The sequence below is a fragment of the Asterias rubens genome, chromosome 19 (assembly GCF_902459465.1).
Source record: "Asterias rubens chromosome 19, eAstRub1.3, whole genome shotgun sequence".
NCBI lineage: Eukaryota > Metazoa > Echinodermata > Asteroidea > Forcipulatida > Asteriidae > Asterias > Asterias rubens.
In genome coordinates, this window is record NC_047080.1 from 7,266,988 (window position 1) to 7,284,345 (window position 17,358).

The 17,358-nt window shown below is 37.0% G+C and overlaps 1 protein-coding gene across 2 annotated transcripts in view; it reads left to right on the plus strand.

Annotated features, from left to right (window-relative positions):
• The first annotated feature begins 5,559 nt into the window (after positions 1 to 5,559).
• LOC117303195 (LIM/homeobox protein Lhx3-like) overlaps positions 5,560 to 17,358 on the plus strand; it is a 28,121-nt gene continuing 16,322 nt past the window's right edge. Inside the window, exon 1 of one of the 2 annotated variants that reach the window (XM_033787331.1) lies at positions 5,560 to 5,736. In XM_033787331.1, the coding sequence (XP_033643222.1) occupies positions 5,688 to 5,736 (49 nt within the window). In that variant the 5' untranslated portion in view covers positions 5,560 to 5,687. Of the gene's footprint in view, positions 5,737 to 5,824; positions 6,145 to 17,358 lie in introns of those variants that run through there. The other variant, XM_033787333.1, reaches the window with a different exon arrangement.

Here is a 17,358-nt window from a genome sequence, read left to right on the forward strand (position 1 = left end):
CTCTCAATTAGTATATATGACATATGCTAATTGGCAAACTCAACATTATAATCTATCTGTTATCGCTTCAACAATTATTGCAGGAGACGCTTTCTAGCACATTTTTCGGTACCAGCTTACCTTGTTATATAAACGAAGCAAGTTCTTTATGAATAAATTATAATGTCCCTACAATCGGTTAAAAATAAGCACTTACAAAGGATGATCATAATGATATCAAGAATATTAAAATATTCCATTAAATATTTACATAATCAAGTTAAAATGTATGGTTTCTGCTATTATTTGTTGTAATTGATATGTTATTATGGAATGAGGTCTTGATTTTGAAATACCACAGTATGTTGTAGAACTCCGCCTTGAACTGGCATCCATCACCAATTAGACACATTGTCTAAGATTGACATTCAGATCAATGCATTGTGCTCACAAACTTTGCTTCGGTTTTTTTTAGGCAAAGAAACCTTAACGTCAAAGATCAGATAGGGCTATTTATTACTAGCCTTTACGGTATTTTAGGTGCGAGGAGAGACTCGATTCAGGATTCACTACTCGAGTGTTGAATAGTGTGTTTACTAACGGGCACTATATTAGTATTGGTCTTCGGGCTCGAATTGTGTATAATGGTCCGATGCGGGTATAATGGTCCGATGAGGTAAACGTGTACATTCTGCTTAGAAGCATGCAGGTATACCTATATTATTGTGTACATTCTGATGAAAAGCATGTATGATGGCCCGTTGCAGGTATAACTACATGAGAGGCATGTATAATGGTCCAATGCATGGTATATACTACCTAGATTGTGTACATTCTGCTGAGAACCATGTATAATGGTCCGATGCGGGTATAATGGTCCGATGCAGGTATACCTAGATTGTGTACATTCTGCTGAGAAGCATGTATAATGGTCCGATGCGGGTATAATCCGATGCAGGTATACCTATATTGTGTACATTCTGCTGGGAAGCATGTATAATGGTCCAATGCATGGTATATACTACCTAGATTGTGTACATTCTGCTGAGAAGCATGTATAATGGTCCGATGCGGGTAAATGGTCCGATGCAGGTATACCTAGATTGTGTACATTCTGCTGAGAAGCATGTATAATGGTCCGATGCGGGTATAATCCGATGCAGGTATACCTATATTGTGTACATTCTGCTGGGAAGCATGTATAATGGTCCGATGCGGGTATAATTGTCCGATGCAGGTATACCTATATTGTGTACATTCTGCTGGGAAGCATGTATAATGGTCCGATGTAGGTATAACTACGTTGAGACGAACTTGTATGACCCGATGAAGTACACCTAGTTAAGAACCATGGATATGGTCCATTGATAGGTATACTCGTTGGTACATTAACATAAGTCAAAACAAATTGAAGATATCGGAAGAGTTTGACTAAGAATTGATGTTAATATATTATTTCTTATCCACTTGTTTTGTTATGTCTCGATATCAAAAAATCCACTAACATAACTGCATCCTTTAAGATACCTCTTCTGAACCTTAGTTCATCACAATGACTTAAGGTCGTAAGACCGTTCGATTTCAACCATCGTATGGCCTGTGGATTTAATATGCTTAAGAACTCTCTATCAAGATATTAGTTGGCATTGTAAGAGCCCTGGCCAGATTTGCAGACAGATGTATACTGTACGGGAACTTGGTTTTTGAAACAGCACATGATGATGTACTTAGCAAATGAAGTTTACAATACAGGAGACATCAGCATATCTTGACCAACGTGCCCGCAAACAGTATGTACGAGAGTAGATGAAACGACATATCGCCCGGCTGGCCGCCCGACCGACCGACCGACCGACCGACCGACCGGCCGGCCGGGCTAGCAGCTTGATTAAAAGGGACCACTGTGTAGTTCTTTTGCACTGTCTTTCTAAAAGATTACACCCGATCCAGCCCCCGCACCTGAGCTCTACTGTACGAAACCTTAATACCGTATTATACTCGCGCTTAAATTAAGAGGAGCCGGTTTCATTTCTAATCACAATAATGACATTTTCGGGGGAGAGTAATCATAGAGCAGGCTACGAGCACGACCGATTTGGGAAAAACTAATCAACTTAATGCGTCTGAGTCAGTGCACGCCGCGCGCCCCTGACTGGATACGCTTAGCAGACCTCGTCGTAAGACCAACCATACAACCTGCCTTGCATTTAATTCCTTCAAGCACAATACAGACAAACATAGGCCACAAAAACACAACAACCACAGTTAGCAGTTATAGCTTAATATGAAATAGCAAAATATGTAGTGAATAACAGGGTTTCATATGCCATTCACTTGTACTAAGAGAAAATATGTAGCAGTGTTCGAGTGTAGTTTTAATATGATTTCAATACCACATTAGGGCGAAATAAATTGGGATGATTTTGTTTGAATATGACCGACAAAACACTTCCCTTTTTCCAGTAATTTATAAACACTGTATTATCAAATAAAGGCAGGTTATGTTTCCCCCTTCTTTTACTCTAATTATTGATGAATTGTTTTGCAGTATTCGAGGACGCTTTGTTCAGCATACAAAATACAAAGTATTTTCTAAGCTGACATTTGTTGACACAATCCTAAGAACCGTATCCTTCATTGACTCCACACAGCACACTGAATAACAACCACTGCTATTTGCCTTGACACTCACGGAAACCCTTAGATCCAAGCCTATTCTTGCACAATCCGCATTAACCATGAATAAAGCTAGCCATTTTCTGCAATTAGTATTTTTTTTCGTTGAAAAGAAACCATCTTTGTGCCACTACAAAGCTGTTGCACATACGCCTGCGCAGAGTGTGTTGCTCGCAATCCACCTGACATCGGTACTCGTACAATGGCCTTATTATTACAAGCTCGGACTGAAGCTGCTCCACAAACAGTCATCGTAATGTTTTATTGCTCTATGACGTGTCCACAAATAATGATAAAAGACAATTCTGATACAAGGTGGACATCATCTAATGAGATCAAAGTTGAAAGCCATCGCTCTTATCATTGTTTTCTAACAAAGTACAATTTTCATGTCTATTCTTTTGTTCTTTATTTCTTGCCAGTTATAAAAGGATGTGTTGCGATGATTTTTTATATTTAATTTCTGTTATTATTTGTCCACACTTTAAGAAGTGATGTAATGAACAGAAAATCACACTTCAGCTTGAAGTCTGGTGAAAGAATGCTAGGGGATCATTAAAGGCAACATTCTTTTCACCGTTTCTGAAATCCTGGCGTCCAAGTGTAGCTTGACTAATCAGCAGAACGCAACAAACCCATCTAGTCAGCATTTGGGATACACAGTTTCTGTTATGGGAAATCGGTCAACGACAGTTAAGTCTTTATATCAAAAACATGATTAATCTTATCTCCAATCCCATCGATCTGAATGACTATCCCTTTTGAATCGATTGGGTAAAGTTATTGATGGAAGTAGGTTTTACCTTATGGATACGGTCAATATGGGTGTGTTGCTTTGGGCTAAAATCTCTTTGCTTGCTGACAATCAAAGTCTATTTATAATACGAGCATCACTTCAACAAAGTAACCATAAGACCACACCATGTAAGACTCTCACCTGGAAAGCTGGTGGTAGTGTTCAGCCCTCTTTGTTTCTACAGAATTCTCTTTTACCAAAAGGAAATAAATGACCACCCCATTCCCTGTGAAGTTGTCTAGAACACTTACAAAAACCAACAAGACCTTTAATGATATATTCCTCAGTCTACCAAGTAAATGTCACGATGCACCTGTACGATTAAAACAATAGGTGTTCTCAATCGTTCAAATTATTTAGTGCCATGAATGAATGTCTATTTTTATATTACACTTTGGCCTGCACAATATTGGAAAAGAATACGAAAAGGGTTTAAAGATACGAGCTAATGTCCGTTTCGAGAGTATTTTAAGATGTATTTATTGTAATTACTAACTAATGAAATAAGTGAATCATATTGTATCCATGTAAGATTTAAAGTAATTGTTAAAACATTTGATAACGACAATTATACAAAAATATACAGTCTACAATTAGTGCCTATACAATTGTTTTCTACAATTGGCAATTTTGCTACAATTGGCAATACAATTGCGTTTTTTTATCTCAAGACGTTCTTCACTGTTAATGTTTTTTTCAGTCGCGAGAATTAACTTGAAAGTGTACTTTAAAAAGGCTGATTTTGACGATTGTAAAAAAGAAAATGAATAAAAAAAGAAAACAAGTTATATCATTTCTCCAAATGTTTGAAGTAAATTACTTTAAAAGTTTTATAAACCTATATTCAAGGGCAATCAATTTTATGTTGTCCATAATATTGGATTGCCTGAAAAAATACATTTCATACAACAGTTTAAACAAATTGACTGTGCAATTGGCTGTACCTGTATCTTGTCCAACCCGTATTCATAATATAAAGATTTAAATATTTGCCAAAGTCAAGACGGAAGTAAGGTTACATTTGATCTGTCTTTATTTGAAACAATATGAAATTAAATGGCATTATGCAAAATGTGAGAAATCTGAATGTCATGTTTTATACAGTCAAGTTGAAGTCGATTTGACTGTGTACATCCATCCTTCTCAAAATAGACAATGTTACCTTCATTAAATGAGCACTAAACAACTTTCAGTAGGAGATGTAAAAAGGCTGATGTCGATGCATTCTTGAGCAGGATAATGAAGGTTTTGTTCCTACTTTGTATGAAATGAAAAGCTGAATGAGCATGCCATGGGATGGTACTTTACTTGATTTCCCATGGCGCCGTCTTAGAAGGTCTAGGATGCTCCTATGTTATTCGGACGGAGGCAACGATTTCCCGTTGTCCGCATTGTGCACCGTGACTTATGCATGCTTCCTAAAAGACTAAATACAGGAACAATGATGGAAGAGAGTGGGACGTTTGATAATCGTAATTCTTATAATAATGATGGTAAATCACGAGGAAAAGGATTACTACACAAAGCTAATGGATAAAATGTTTCATGCATTTTCTTGTTGGTTATACTTGCTTGATCTAAACATACAACAATGTATAAACAGTGATTTTCCTTGGCATTTCAACCGTCAAATTTTGCCTGGTTGACTTTCGATGTGGCGTGCAAGGAATGCTAAGAGAGCATAAGGGTCTAAGATCGATCGGGCATCTCTGCTGTTTCCGACTCTCGCCTCTTTAATTGAATCACGTGCATTACCCAAAATTTTCGAGTCCGAAAAGGCCAGTTTATTGCATTACTTGGAAACCCTAGAATTTTAGCGTCACCTAAGTGTTGAGCACTATAACAAGAATGAGAAGAAATGGGAGTTTCATTTCGCTCCGCTTGCCGACATACTCAACCAAAACGGCCCAGACAGACCACGAGGATGGCATGGTAAGCCCGGCATTATCAGAAGAGAGGACGCAATACATACAGTCAGTCTAAGCCGAACCAATGGGTCGATCCTTACTAACATTGTTGCCTGGCTTATGCATAGTAATGGATGGAGATGCGCGAGCTAGCCCAAATCGTTCTCGTCGCCAATAAATCACCGTTATCCGCGTGCGCACTGCGTTTTGCATCATCTCTGTGTTGGAAGACGCACCCAAACCTTCTCTACCATTCATGCAACCCTCACTGTATTCTCAAGAATTCACAACAAAATTTCTTTCCGGGAAAAATATCTCGTGATCTAACCATGGCGAACTGTAGCACACAAGATATGCTTTACAGTCTCCTTAAGCAAGGTACGTATTCAATATTGCATCATTCAGCCTTTGAATTTTTCATCAAGTGTTTTCATCATTTATCTATTGCTTATTTGTTTGGTCCAAATTAGTTTTTGGCGCACCAAGCAACATATTAGCATGACAGGCCACTTTAGTAAATTGCGATCCCTTTCGCCAATTAGGGTGATGGCGCTGAACTAGCAAGCGGGCATGGCATTGGATAATACGCTAAAACGCATCAGATATTCAATATGCTAACCTTAATATTGGATTCGGTATGCCAAATTTACTCACTTTGTACGTACACCTCGGAATGATTCGCACGCCACTATGGAGCTAACATCTACACCTCCATGCGCTTCAATACTCGTCTTTCCAACTATATCCGGCATTTTCCTCGGTTTTTGCATCAAACTTCTTTAATAGGTAAGACGTAAACCCTTGGACTTGAGTTAACCATGACAGCTTTGTTTCACCGAATTTTGTCTGATCACTGTTGTCACTTGCAGCATAAAACAATACCAGAATTATTTTCACCACCGCTACCACACCACAGTCATCCTAATCTTCACTATTGTAAAACTATACCACTATTTTTAACCTAAAATAATTTTACTTAATGGGATTGTGTTTACTATTCTTTTATATCAACTGGTGTATTGGAATCTAAAGTGGCTATACCAAACTTACCAAACGTGTACACTTTATATTAGTTATTTAATAATATATCACATTCTTCTGAGATGTTGCCTTTCGTTTCTTGTACTTGGAAAAGAATATAATAATAACAATTGACAAGTTCTTTTGTTTAGACACATCGATGACAATGCGAGATTTAACTTTGAAGAAGAAAGTTGTGATCAATTGAATATGCAAAATCAAGTATCAACGCTTAAGGAAATTACACAACATCCTCAGTACGCAAACATAGGAATGGGATCCTGATGCAATTATTTGTATTTCGCTACATGACTTGCGACATTTTTAATAATGAGTTAAAACTTTGTGAAAATACAGACGTAGAGCAGTTCCAATAAGTCATAGCGCATTGCATGGAACAATAGAGTTCCATTTGCAGATACTATAAAGTAAAACTTTAGGGGGAGGGGGCACAAGGAGTACACTGACTTGTCTTTTTGGGGAGCACTTCTGCCTGAGTTTCCGTATGTATGTCTATTTATGAATCAAGCCCCTATTCAGCACTATTTATTCCATTTACTCTTGGTTTGATAAGATAACTTGTCCTGTATGTAAAAGTAAATACACCGCTGCGTGTAAACCAATTAATTTAAAAAATAAAAACAGTTTTAAAAACATTGAAATTAGCGTACAAAATGCATTATATGCAATCTCAAAACTCCATACAATTTCAAACGAGGATACCTGGGGGATGGTGGTGTCGGGAATATGCCGTCCCATCTTTATATAGTTACGGCAATGAAGGGAACAAGCTTGTCTCAGCAGACTTGTCTGTTGTCTGCTTCGTTTGAACTCCTGTATCTTTCTCACAGTGTCCATTCCCAAATATATCTCAAAGTCTAGGAATCAAAGTGTCTTTTTACTAATTTGAAACAAACCAAAATAAGGGAACTTTATTGCGTCCAGTAATCTCATTTTTAACATTAATTTTTTTCATTATTGCACTGAAATAATCTGTTGAAGTAAGGACATTATCATAGAATATAGGATTATTATTTGCCGTTTGGAGTTTGAATTACATGGGGGTTTTAAAAACATAACAAGGTATACAAATATTGACAAATAAGATCACTTAAATCACACCGAAGTCTTCACACCTATTAAACTTTATGATGATATCCAGAGAAAGTTAAAGAGGATTGTGTGGAATATCATAAGAGAACCATTACAGAGACGTATTGTTGTAATGGCATGTACATGTACACTCAGCAAACACGTGTTTGTAAATGTGCTTGAATTTGGGTTTATTCAAAGTGTGATGTGATAACTACCACCTTTTATTTCTCCGATGGGTCTCATTGTTAGTACACTGGCTCATCTAACTCCACGTTCATCAACTGGTCACATTAAATTAACTACTTGTATATTGAATGTTACTGAAAAAGTTAAAGTAACTATTCTTACAATTATTTACTTTTTAATAACAGTTGAAGTGCCTTGTGATGCTAAACCACGACTTGATGTAATACGGTTGTGTGTGTGTGTGTGTTTTTGAAAATTATGTTTTAATATTTTTGGTTTGTTTTTTGGGTGGGGCAGGTGGGGGGGGGGGGGGGGCTCATGTTACGTTGTCAATGGGTTGTAGGAACACTATAGTTCAAGCTGGTCCAATAATTTGATATACGCTATTGTTCGTAGAATTCCAATAATAAGTATCCAGCAAAACAGCAATGTTTTCTTTTGTATCTGAACACAAGCTCAATCACATCAGTTGTATGGATATTCTAGTGTCGTCAGCGTGTATACAGAAAGAAATACAATAAACCAACCTGTGAAACTAATACAACACAACAAAAGCAATTGGTGGTCGGTGTTGGGCAGTTATAAATATGAACACCAAACTTTGCATTAAAATACAGGTATGTAGCGACTTACTGACTGAACATGTACCATTGCTTAAATATTATGGGCATGTTTTCTTTTTGTTTTGTTCCAAAGCATTGTCAAAAAAAAGTTGTTTTTTGCGAGCCAACTTATGAATTATTAGGAGTAGGTGCATGGGTTGGAATGTTGATCAGATTGACTCTTGGTCCACATTATTCTACTTCCATGTCTGTTATCAAACAGATGCTTGTATAGTGTACGAGGATTAGGCAAGTGATGCAGAAGTAGGCGATACCCCATGGTGCGCATGTAGTGCAACGGTTGGCCATACCGTACTACACATGGCACCCGTCGTACCATCAACTGCGCTCCCCGTCAAAGATACCGCCACACACGGTCTCAAATCACGGCTACACATATTTCTTCCCACCATCAGTGTGAACAGGGTGTCGCCTTAGTCGACTTTTTTGGTTCAAGAAAGCCGACTTTATCCCGCATTCGATCGCGACCTGCTTTGATACAAAAGAGCGCCAGTCAGTGGCACTTTCCTTTGTACAAATCGCATTATGAGCTGCATAATCGGCAGAAAAAAAGTGTTACGCTCAATTCAATATTGAACCATTGGCCTATATATGCGGTAAACCTGTAAAGAAGAGCGTATTGTGCAGACAAGTAATCTATAGGTTTTCAAGAGCTGTAAGAATCAGTGCTGACTTGACAATACATCTAGATGAGCCCATTAACTATGAATAATTGATTGATCTGGAATGTACTACTTACTTCTCAGTGCTATTGGAATGCGTTTATTTTATTGACTTACTACTATAGTTAGCCTAACAAGACTTAACGGGGCCTATCAAGCACAATGCATTGCGAACCATAGACAAAACATTATTGCTGATACGCCCAATGGTAGAAAGTGTCCTTTGCAAACCGATCATTACATTATGCTCGTTTGTCTGCCATATGTTTGCATTGCGTTATGCAAGTCGTCTTTGTTTTCTAGATCGATTTATTGACACCAAGCTCCCCTCAACCCGATCAAAAAATTCATTGGGAGTTTGTAATAATTTGCATTTACTCTACTGTTATCTGTCATATTGTACCAGTTACCAGTTCTTCCCCGCCTCTTCCCCAATTTACACATCCATAATGTTTGATATTCAATGTTTTTTATACTTGAAAACTAGAAGAATCCTAACGATAAGAAAAGAACGAACGTCAACCACAAAAATTGTATTTCCCTTGCTACAGTGCTGACATGATTGAGTTTCTAGTCAACATGCACATACAGCCGATGAAATCATTTGTGTATCGTGATTTCAGACCAGCTTTGATGCTTGAAGGCTAGAATGGCTTCAGCATTTTGCAGGCTACCCCTCTATCTTTAATCATCAGGCTACCCCTCTATCTTTAATCATCGGAAGTAAGATTATCACCACACCAATACCAAAGTGGCGATGAAACTATATAGCTCTGCCTAAAAAACTCGCTTATAGAGGTACTGCCATGCGCCCATAGCATTCTCACTTTGTTTTCGTTTGAGTTTTTTTCTCAGATTTTGTTTTTGCAAGATCCATTAGCGTAATGACACAGTGAATGACAGTTGAGACAGGCGGCTTTGCCGCAACTGGCACACAGGGCAAGTCAATCCATGGCTGTAAACAGTTATGCAAAAGTCAGGCCTGTTAAAACAAAGACAGCGATTTACTCACGTTGAGTACTGGAAACGCACGCGTACACGTGTTAGCGTTTATACGGCTGGCCTTAGCACCCACAGTGTGGTGGTTTGCTGGCTGACCACACAACGGACATCGCACCAATAATAGTTCTTATAGATTAACAGGCACGAATAAGGCTGATGGCCTCTGAAATCGTGTCAAAGTCAGACAAGGAATTTCTGTTAATAAAACAACAACAAAAAGGAATTGAAATTCGCAATCTGCTATTACAATGACATGCTTGTTGATAAAAAATTTTGACAATAATTTATGCAGATCCAAACAATGAGCCATTCATTCACGTTTTCCATTTATTTTATTTTTGCAGACAATTGTTTAAGTGTTATGATTTCATATATTAATTGTTAAGGAAAAGAACATTAATTACTTTTTGATACAACAAACAAATCAAAGTTTCAACAAACTCAGTGGTCATGTCTTAGTGAAAAGGCAACAAAGAAGAAACAGTCCAAGACTTGACAAGAATTTAGGACACGTTTTTATCGGTTTATTTAAATTGCGCCAATCCAATGAAGTGACCTGTAGGGTTGTGACTGCTTTATGTTTGACTGTAACGTTACCTCAGACGGTATTCCGGGATTGTATATACCGGGAAGAACTTTAGAATAATTTACATTTTAAATCATTTTTGGATAATAATTACCCTACTTTGTGTTCCCTAGGATGGCTCAAGGAACCCTAGATCACTTACAACCTTTTGTCGACATTCATTTTCTACTCACCTCGGCCTAACAATCACATTGGATATGATTTACACATTGTAACTTCACGATTTTGGCAAATGATCTTTAAGTAGGCCGTGGTTATATCCGCGCTTTCATTTCGATAAAAGTTACACAAAAAGGTTTCTCTATGATATCCGACAGGTAGTTATGTCCTCCTCATTGAAACACCTTAATGAGTTTGTGTGTATTTATGATTTTCGTTTGATTAGCCATTAACATTAATGGTTGATTATTCAACCATTTTGGTATTACTTGAACTACCCTAGATTGCCTTCAGTGGGAGTCTCTCTGTTACAATTTCTATTCGCTTTGCCAATTCGGACCGTTTTCTTACCTTGTGATTTTCTTCCCATTTCGCCAAGTAACGCATCAAGTCTGCCAACACATTCTCGCTGAACGTTGCCCAAATCGAATTAACTTAGGAGGCATCGAGACAATATTGGGCAAATTAGATTAGTGCCGCCGTAGTCCACATACAAGCCCGTGCGATAGCGATGTTTGCTCGAGTCTGTGCGGATCGCTATTCACAGTTTTACTCAATCACTCCCTGACTGTAGGGTCAACACTCAGAGTCTTTATTGTTAAGACAAACACTTTGCTTCTCGTTTAATTTTGGTTTTTGTTTCAAGGATAGCGTTTGGCAAAACTAGACATCTATGACCGAAATGTACACCGTACTTGTTTATGGAAAAGGAATTCGCATTTTGTTATAATGCATCGTTCAAGCAGCAACAAGGCAATTGTGAATGTTCAGCGTTGTTGAGAACGAATTCAAAGACTAAGCGGTAAATCAATCTGAACAATGTTAGATCAGCATCACGTAGGAGGATCATAAAACATGTCCATATAAATGGAGGTTCATTTGGAGATATATCTTCAAAGTAACCATGACCACGGGTTTTTAAAAAGTTTCTTTGTGAGGTGTATTTTTCTCACACACAAAAAAGGAGAAAAAAAAGTGACACAAATGAAGACGAGTTGCGTGAATACAGTTGTATCACACACCTCTGCAATCACATCGTGTACACCACGCACATTGTTTGTCAATAAGATAGACACAATAACGCCCAGTTGTGTTTCTTATTTGTTATTGATGGGCAAATTAGATTATTTATTACTTGAATGCAAACATACCTATTCTGTGTTCGATTTGACTTCGCAATCACATTAACTAATATTACCGAAAATAATCTGAACAGGTTAGTGTTAGAACGAATTATCCATTGAAGGCACTGGACGCTGTTTAAAATACTCAAAATAATTGTTAGCATAAAAACTGACTTGGTAACGAGCATTTGAGAGCTGTTGATAGTATAAAATGTTGTGAGAAACGGCTCCCTCTGAAATAACTTAGTTTTTGAGAAAGAAGTAATTTCTTACTAAAAATTTTGAGACCTCAGCTGAGGTCTCAAATTCAAGCATCTGAAAGCAACCAACTGTGCGACAAGGTTTTTTCATGTATTACGTTCATATTGACCAATCAGGACTCAGGAAGTAGATGTAATGACTTATGGACGGAACATAGGCCTAGTTCGTAGTACATAAAAACTAAACAATATAGACCAGTTTTAGTTAACATGATCCACCTCTGGGTCACTATAACAGCTCAAACCATAAATACCGAACAATTGAAGGAAACAATACGAGAAATATGAAAAATACAACAAACAATAAACAAGTACACAATATCAACAAAAACATAAACTCAAAACATACCTTTTACGTGTGTCGTTTCTTTTTTCACTATGTTTTGAAACAATAGTTAGCATAAAATTATATGCACTTTCATTTATTGTTATTTCTACCTTTCTTGGAGTCGTACAATCAAATAACTCTTGGAATTTAAACATCACAATCAACGGAATTACTCGGTTATAACATATGGCAAGGACCAGACACCAAACCAAGGGAAACAGTGGGTTTGGCTTCCAATGAATCCTCAAGATGCGTCCCGTGTTCTTGTCTGCATCAAACCATGGAATTAAAGCATACCACATCTAGCACATCTAAGCACACTAATAATATAGAAGGGACTAATTACAGCAAGTTCTCAGTGGACTCACAAACAAGCGTGCTTGGTTTGAGAGATGGGGTGGTTTTGAAATACTAAATAATCTTTCTTTTTTTTTCTTCAGTAATAATGCAATAGTTGTATATTTAGAGGTCTATCTTCGTGATAAACTCTGACATAGAATATGTTGCATGGATGATTCCAAAAGCCAGTTTAGATCCGTCATTGGCCGAATAAATAATAACAAATAATAATAATGATCCGTTTAGAACATGAGGCGGTCGAGCCGTCCATCCAATGCAGCAAGCTCTGTATCAACCATGTCAATTCACATGTTATAGATCAACGTAGTAAACGCTATTTGAACCTAAACCCCGAGCTGAGAGTGGGACGTGTTGATTAGGAATCGTTATACTGGATAACAACGCATAACAACGCATACGCATCACAACAAAATCTTTCGCTTTGTTAAGCCTATTTTCTCTCTCATCTTAAAAACTGAAGCTTTCCGCGATAAAATGGAACCATAAAACCCTAAACCAGAGTGATTTATAGACAAATATCACAGGGTTATGTTAATGAGAAACCTGTTCAAAAGAATGGAACTTAGGCCCACCTGTTTAAAGCCATTATACCCTTTCGGTACAGATAAAAAAAAAAGGTTCACAGATTTACAAATAATTTTCAGGGTTTACAGAAGGTAATGGTGAAAGACTTCTCTTGAAATATTGTTCCATGAAATGCTTTACTTTTTGAGAAAACATTAAAACAATATAAATTCTCGTGAGCGAGAATTACGGATTTATTTTAAACACGTGTCATGACACGGCGAAACGCGCGGAAACAAGAATGGGTTTTCCCGTTATTTTCTCCCGACTCCGATGACCGATTGAACCTAAATTCTCACAGGTTTGTTATTTTTCATATTAGTTGTGATACACGAAGTGTGGGACTTGGACAATACTGTTTACCGAAAGTGTATAATGGCTGTAAAATAAAGTGTGCAAATGAAAGCGTTGTGGCTTTATTGGTACACTCTAGGAAGAGCTTCTTATTGGCTTTCTAAGTATGCATGTAAAACTCAGATGCGTGTTTCTCAAGACCATTGCTTTTGGTTGGCCTTTTATCGTGAGAGATTGTTATTCAACACTTTTTTTAAGTATTGATCATGTGACTGTGTATGAAATGAATAACGTTTTTGTTGATAGTATTTACTATTATCTGTCATTTAACAACTGTCCATCATTATATTAAATCGTCAATCATTAGTTAATGAATTATTTATCATTGATAAGCAGTTGTTTTATTGATAAGCAGTTGTTTTCTCTTAATATAAAAAAAAAAAAAAAAAAAAAAAAGCATACGGACCTTGCGGTGGTGTACGCTATAATGGGACCAGTCATATTAAGTTCTCCACGACGAACAGGAAAACAACAAAGTTATTCCTCATGCAAATAACACTGTGCACCAGAGATAGGAACGCGCTGATCACTTTCCATATAATTTGAGCCCTCGCATTTGAAATATTATTGTTGCAAGGTCCAGGCATTTTATTTTTGTTATGAAAGAATTTCCAATCAATCTGTACGATGTCCTTGGCTGTAACAGTTTCTGCTGAAATGCTGTACCGATGCATATAAATCATGATTTCGGCACACAGCTGATGCAGCTAAAGAAGTTGTGATGTAAACCATGTAATGGTTCTGAACGAGGTCTACCCATCACACTGTAGCTGTTGACTAGCAGTTGTTGAACATTGGCTATTGTATATTGTGTCATATTGGCCACATGATCAGTGAAGATAACCACACCTCATGCGTCCTAGCTGATCACAAGGTGCTGCAATAAAATGGACTTGTGTTGGCAATGCCTACAGCATCTATTATGTACAGTTAATGTCCTCGATTGATTATGCCTTGATTAGGGCATGAACCCAATACAAGGCAAAGCTTTGGACATAGGCAAGCTACGCGCAAGCCTGGAGCGAGTCGACCAAACTCCCACAGTGGCCGCTTCTGGTAGCTGTCTCCTTAATTGCCTAATTTTGTTGGCGGTCGGTGATTGAAACATGCTCGCTCTGCAGTACCCATGAATACCAGACCAGTCAGCTCTACGTACAGCAACCTGTTTGATTGAGTTGATGTCCAGTACCAGAGGATAAGATGGGGTTGTCTTATGGGACGCAGACGTTTTCAATACAAATGTGTTATTATAACCAGGGTTAGCTGGGGCTTCAAACGAGTCAATTATCTTATATGCATAAGAGTACGTGACCAGATTTGGGGCAACATTTATGGTCAAAGAAACAATTAAATCATAAATAGATTTTATCCAGTGGTCTAAAAACTGTTTAACTTTCGTTTGAGATAATGAGCGACAATTCTGTAACCGGATGGTAATTAATTTAGTAATAGTTAGATTAAGGTGCAAATCAGTTATTGTTGCACCTCCATAATGTGATATTACCAGCAGTAACAGTTTCATGTATGTCGTGCGTTGTGCACCATTTTCATGTATTTTTCGTTTTGAAACGACGTTATCTTTCAAATCATCCGGAGAACTAATGAGCAATGCAACCTTAAATCCAAAGTTTCTTTGCGTTTTGAACACTTCAACATTTTGAAGCCAAGACTGTGACTTTGGTTCGGCTAGATTGTATTGTTTTGTCGTCTTCACACAATTATTCTTAGGTCAAAATAATCTTGATGTTTGATTGGCCTATAAATAATTCCTAGTTCATACTCAATAGCGGCAGACTGTGCAGAAACGTCACATCGCAGGGAATGATCCAAGAAGTTGCGACATAATAATGAGGAAAAAACATTGTCACACGAAGTTGTATGCTTTCAGATAACTGATTTCAAGACATAAAAATCTAATTATGAGGTCTCGAAATCAAAATTCAAATATTTAAGTAGAAAATTACGTTACTTCAGAGGGAGCCGTTTCTCACAAAGTTTTATAACAACAACAGCTCTCCATTGCTTGTTTCATGCTAACAATTATTTTGAGTAGTTATCCAAAAGTGTCCAGTGCCTTTAACAACTGGTCAAAATAGGGTTATGGAGAGGTAAAAGTAATGTGTTTTAAAATGGATAAATGTGATGTCCATTGACCATTGCCGGTCTGAGTACAATCCATTTATGCCAGTAAAAAAAACATCTATGTCTTGTAACAAGGATGTGTTCAACATGTTCGTATAATACTATACCATTCAGGACATGATGTATGTTATTTTATGAAATAATCAGATTAATATTGTTCATGTACTAACTATCATTATGATGGTACTTTAATAATAATATTCTGTTCAATGTTGATGGTGTGTTATAATGATACAAGTGAATTTTTTAATGATTAATCCTACAGCATTTATGCTATACCGGTACCGAAACATTTTAAAGTAGTATACGGCTGGCATTATAAGGATATATAGGGAAATAGACTTGAAAAGCGAAGTCACGACTCAAGGCAACGTTAATGGTTTCTACCAACAAGGATTTATTAGGAAAAACGTGAAGTCTTAAACAATCTCATAACAAAAATATTGTTTTATTTTTTTTTACAATATTTTGGAAAAATGCAATAGGCCTGCTTTTATATTAATTGGACGCGCATGGATGCACACTGGACATGCACACAACGACAGTGCACTGTAGACATAGAACAAACATGGAGATAGATTTTATTGAACCTGCATTTCAGGTAACTAAGGGGCGGTTCTATAGAGCTGATTCCGGCCCAATGCAAGGGGTGCGTAGCTGACTATAGTCATGTGTTCACAGTATTGCGCCGCAAACAATAGTAAAAATACGACTTAATTGACAAAATCCTTTTTTAAGAATGCCAAAGTTACTTTCTACTGTTTATAGTCAATTTATTCAATGACAATTATAATTTTTTGCATCCCATTTTAATTGTCTATTTGTTTGTTTCTATTTATACGTTTATTTATTGTTAGACGTATTTTTATCTTTTATTTTTCATAATTGTGTCTTCGCTTGCTTAAGATCTACAGCTTCATTTAGCCACCGCACCAACAACAAACAAACATTTTTTTTTTTTTTTGTTTAACTTACCTGTTTTGTTCTCTTTTGTGGAATTATGTTACTCCGTTTATTCAACAACAATAACTGTTACATCAACAAATAAAACAAACTTATTTTCATTAGTGTCCACAATAAAGGAGTGATGTTACATAACGCATACGCCTAACAGGAGTCACAGAGAATAAATCATTATTAAAAATTTAAATACATACAAATTTAGCGTCACATAATCACGCTGGAGAAATAAGACACTGAAAAAATCACAAGGCTGCATCAAAGGTGAACAATGCAATGCTTGATCAAACTTGACTTCATCATTAATGGTGAAACAAAACGCATTATCAATAGTGTTAAAAGTGTCGAAAGAATTTATGAATAACTGTTAAACTTGTTGAAACATTCCAAATCGGTCCAATCAGTTCAGCTATCATTGACAACCTAAACCAGTTTCAGTTCATATTTATTTGTACTCAAATTATTTTATTGAGTTATTTCTTGTGGTTGTCTTCAGTCCCCAAAGCTCTCCATGACATTATGACAATGAAGACATACAACCATTCTTATAGGTATATAATGGAAACTACACACAC